Here is a 4,972-nt window from a genome sequence, read left to right as displayed (position 1 = left end):
CGAAGTTACGGAAAATTAATTAACGACTGGAGGCGTAACAATATCTTGTAATATTATGACATTTCATGGACACTGCTATGGTTTATCAATTTCCACTCCATGTACATAAAGAACCAAATGTAATTCTGCACTCAAACCTAGCTCTCACACTCTGTCTTTGTGATGTTGGTAACTCTTGCACTGTCTCTTTGTTGTGACCTAATTCCAGTAATTGTGCCTAATGACAGTGGTCCATGCATACTCTAATGTGTCTTGCTGTGTGAGAATTATACCTGACTCCATTCTTATAGTGGAGGACAAAAGAACTCCAACTTCTCCAGTCCTAAGCTACTGGGGAACTTGATATAGAGAGATTCCTCTGCAAATGGTTCTTCCCTCCAGTAAGAGACCAGTTTGATTTGTAAGGCTAGAATGTTAACTAGAAGTGTATTACAGGACACCTCTTTACCATATCTATCAAACAGTTCCTGGTGAATATGTTCAGCTAGGTGATACTTGGATTTACCTTGGAGTATGAGTAAGTACTTCCACCTGTCGTTATAGCATCCATCTGACGTATTTGACCTACATTCATTTGATGCTGGAATATCAATCTCTCGTCTAAGTATCTATCAGAAATACAATTTTACTTTATGGAAATGTTAATTTTCTTGCTTGTAAATTTCCTGTAAAATAATTTTTTGTTTGTGTAAATAAGAAAGTGGTTATAGGGTGTTTTGTGAATAATAATTTTTTGAGTGTTTAAATAAGAAAGTTGTTATTGGTTGTTTACTGTATAATAATTTCTTGTCTTATATGTGAATCCAAAATATGAATGTACAAGTAATATAAATGAAACTGATTTTTCTCTAAATGTTTTCTTTTTGTTTACCTATAGAATCAGACATGAAATATATTATTCTCTGTAATTTTAGCACTATTTACATACATAAAGTTTGAAACATTAGGCTTATTGATTATATTATCATGTTTTAAATTAGTGATTTGTTCCAGTGAATACAGAGCAGCATGGTGATTTTCAAGAAGATGATGTTATTTCAAAGTTCAGTTACAGTGATGATGAGGATCAGGATAGTCCACACTATAATGTTATGAATGTGAAAACAGAAACTGAATTTCAAAGATATATTAAATCTGAGTTAGAAAGAACACCTGGTAAGTACATACATCACAAAATCAAGTTTGTTGTTTCTGGCTTAACACTTACCATACTGACTTTGTAACGGTAACCATAAGCATTTCCTTACTTTAACTTTTAGTATGCTTTGTATTTTCATGAAAAATGGCAAGATTTCAGTAGATGTTACAAGTCCTTTATGCACAAAAAATTAAGTTTATAATTAACCCTTTCCACCCCAGGGCAGATGTGATTATTATTCGATTGACTAGGGAAGGACATTTATGCAACAAAAATATGGTAAGTTCTCAGAAAACTTGGTAAGATTTTGTTAAAGTTGATAAGTATCTTGTACAAAAAGATATTTTAATTACATCTTTCTAATAAAAATCTTTTTTATCTTTTGTAGTTAATTGCACTGAAACTATGAATTGTTTGAGTGCAAGGTGATTTTTATTTTAAGTATAGAAATACTTTTTTTTCATCTATAGTTTCATATTTCATTTGGATAACCTCTAGAACCTCCTAATTGAATATCAAAGATTTTTCAGGTAAGTGTTTGTATTTGTTTTTCAAGTACTCTACCATTATCACTAACTCTAGGTATTATGATCAACATTCTGTTGCGTATCTGGTCGTTTGTTAATTTCCAGTATAGATTCTTTCCGAGAAACTTCAACGATACAAGTCCTTTCTTAAATAAAACTAGTTTATTCTTTCTCAATACAACTTCGCAATACACAGAATTTCCACAGCCAGTTTAACTTAACTTTACTTTTATAAAAACATGCTATAATTCATAGGGATTCACACACTTTACTTAAGACTTGACTCAATTATCTATATCTTCAATCTCTATCTATGCACTTATATCTCTGCTTTATTTGCCGAGCTTATATACAAAAAAAATGGGCGCCTAGAACAGACTACAGTTGCCAGGAAAAGTCATGATCCTTCAAGAATCTCATGACGTGTTACCAGCGTTACGTGACTTCTGCTGTCATAACAATACAATGTAATGAAAATTAGGAAATAGAAAAATGTACATACCTTTTTATTTTTTTGGACATTATCATTAAAGATATTTTTTTGGCTATATTCATAATTTCAGGTCTTTTCCTTTTCACTGGTATTTAATTTTTTATATTCTGTTTTCATTTCTTGTCCTTTAGTAGTTCTTCATCTCAACACAAGTCAATAGTACCCTTGCGGCATATTATAGTGTCACTGGCAGACATGTGCAACTCTTGGGCAAAATGTTCATGCACCATGTAATATCATAAGCTTTGAGAACTTACACAAAGTGGGATGTATATATAAGAAAATCTTTAAACCTTTCAGTTATGCAATTTAAAACATACTAATACATAAATTAACTAAAATATATAACTGAGACCTAAATACAGTTTACATTTTATCACTAACTATAACATATTTAGTTAAGAAAGAGCCATAAGTGCTATGGTTGATCAAACAGCCAATAATACTACAGTCAATTACACATGTACTCTTAACCCTTTCCAGATGGATCATTAGTCAAAGTCCATGCCATCGCATTTGTTGACTCTCATTGGAAATTTTATTGAATTACTATGCCATGAATTTATTTCAAGAAGTTTGGTATCATACTAAAATATACAAGTAAGACCTAAATACAGTTTAAACTGTATCTATAACTATAACATATTTAGGTAAGAAACAACTGTAATTGCTATAGTTGATAAAGCAGCCAATAGTACTACAGTCAATTACAAGTACTCTGTGATGAAAACTGTGTGCAAATTTCAAGATAATTGTTGTAAGATTATAGTGTAAAATGAGCTCTTTCTAATGACTATATACATGCATATGTATTGTTACTATGTGACCTCTACATTTAAAGGGGAACTTGTTTGGATAGATTTAAGCACTTTTCTGTGCAAGTCACTGTGGTACATTAAAAATTTAAACATCTTTACTCTCAGTGTATGTAAATGATATTAACATTATAATGTATGTTATGATTTGAAGTTTTATGTTGCCTAAGTTTTAAATTCTTTATTTCAAAATAAACCTTTAAAAACTTCTTAAAACTTTAGATGTATTGTCACATGAGCTATGAAAATTCTCTATTTTGGTTCTCTGTATCTTCAGTAACACAATGACAGTTGTGTATTTGTACATCTAAACTATAATACACTTACTTAAACTATTGACCCACACATTTCAAAATTCTCTGGATGAATGCAGATGAAAGAAGTAATAAATTTTGTCAACCTCTGACAGGTGCTACACTCACCTTCAACAGATTTGATTGAGCTTTATAGCCTATATGTAGAGGTTATGTATGCATGTACATAGTCAATTGAAAGAGCTCATTTTACACTATAATCCAACAATGGTTATTTTTGAAATTGGCACACAGTTTTCACCAAGGAGTATTATGTAATTGACTGGTGTATTAGTGGCTGCTTGATCAACTATACAGTAGTCCCTGGTGGATACGACCTCTCCCAATAACGACTTTGTTTTAAATACGACTTTTTTTTTCTGTGCATGGAATGATTTTACATTGATCTGACCTCCCATGAATGACTTTCTGACAGATGCAACATACAACCATGATTTTTGGGTGGAAGGTCAAATAACGACCTCTCTATAATGACTTTTCTTCATATCAGTAATATAATTTACAGAAACACATAAATACAAAGAAGTCACATAACCAGAGATTGCTTTACCGCTTAGTATATGTATCTTGGTTCCCCACGGGTGTTCAAGTCAAACTCCTTGGTACGTATGTGTAGGTACTTTGGATTAAAAACTTTCAGGTCCCAAAAGGTGACCAGGGACGATCAGAAACTGTTGTTTGTTTTTGCCCTGCTCGCAGAATTAAGGTTTATTCTTTTAGTGAATGTAGTAGATTTTGTACTTGTGGCCTAAACGTTAAGTAACTTGATTAATATTTACTAGCGGAGTGTGAAGCTTATTAACTTGTGGTTTGTTGAGTGATAGACTTGGCTAATCTGTGCAGTAAGCATGGCTAATAAAATGCCTCAAGGCATCTGGGAAAGCTGCAAATGTCTCAAGCTGAGAATAGGAAGTTGCTGTGAAGAAGAAGTGGTGATATAGAAATGTGACGTGTACATTGATATAGGTCAAAGTTATGACAAAAGCAACAAAATAAAACAAACATGGAAGTTCGAGAATTTTTAGTCAACTTGAAATTTATTCTTATTTCTTTACTGGTTCTTTTAAATTTGTGGAATGGTCCCTTTTCAGAGTTGGGGTCAAAGAATCCAAGTTTCAAGGTTAAATTTTTGTTTAGGGTGGGGCTGTTTTGTTTAATTAAGATAAGTAGCTTTCGATGTTTGGTTCTTTGTTTAAAATTACAGCATCCTGTTTTGAAATACTGTGGATTTTTTGAGTTGCAATGATGGTAAACACAAGTACGGGATGTTTTTATTATGTTTGGTGAATTTGGTTTTCAATTTTTTTCTGGTTTCTATGATGTAGAATTCTGGACATTTATTGCACATTATTTTTATAAAGTGATACTAAAATTGTGCACTGAAAATTAACAATGAAACGCTTCTTGATATAATTACTACCAGACTTGTGAAGTTTCAAAGTGACTGTTAAATGTACAAAATAAACAAAGATGGACAATTTTTTATTAAATAAATTTTGTGTCAGTTTGTAGTATTGTATATGTATGTAATAAAAATGTGATACTTGGATGTTTATAAAGTAAATGTGATCAATGAATGAATTATTTTACATAAAACACAAACAAAACAATTTTAAGTTATCTTTATTGAACTGTTATCCATCATAACTATTATTATACCAGTTTGCTACATTATCTGACTATCG

At 31.5% G+C, this 4,972-nt stretch overlaps 1 protein-coding gene across 4 annotated transcripts in view; it reads left to right on the top strand.

The window, feature by feature from the left end:
• LOC111087870 (zinc finger protein 19-like) overlaps positions 1-4,972 on the top strand; it is a 33,558-nt gene that overhangs the window by 16,230 nt on the left and 12,356 nt on the right. For 2 of the 4 annotated variants that reach the window (XM_022396085.1, XM_022396083.1), the window contains one exon: positions 994-1,155. In XM_022396085.1, the coding sequence (XP_022251793.1) occupies positions 994-1,155 (162 nt within the window). Of the gene's footprint in view, positions 1-993; positions 1,156-1,359; positions 1,418-1,608; positions 1,669-4,972 lie in introns of all 4 variants that reach the window. The other 2 variants (XM_022396084.1, XM_022396086.1) reach the window with 2 other exon arrangements.

Source organism: Limulus polyphemus, unplaced genomic scaffold, assembly GCF_000517525.1.
Source record: "Limulus polyphemus unplaced genomic scaffold, Limulus_polyphemus-2.1.2 Scaffold2774, whole genome shotgun sequence".
NCBI lineage: Eukaryota > Metazoa > Arthropoda > Merostomata > Xiphosura > Limulidae > Limulus > Limulus polyphemus.
Note: the sequence above shows the minus strand (reverse complement) of the source record. Positions and strands in the feature narration are given on the sequence as shown.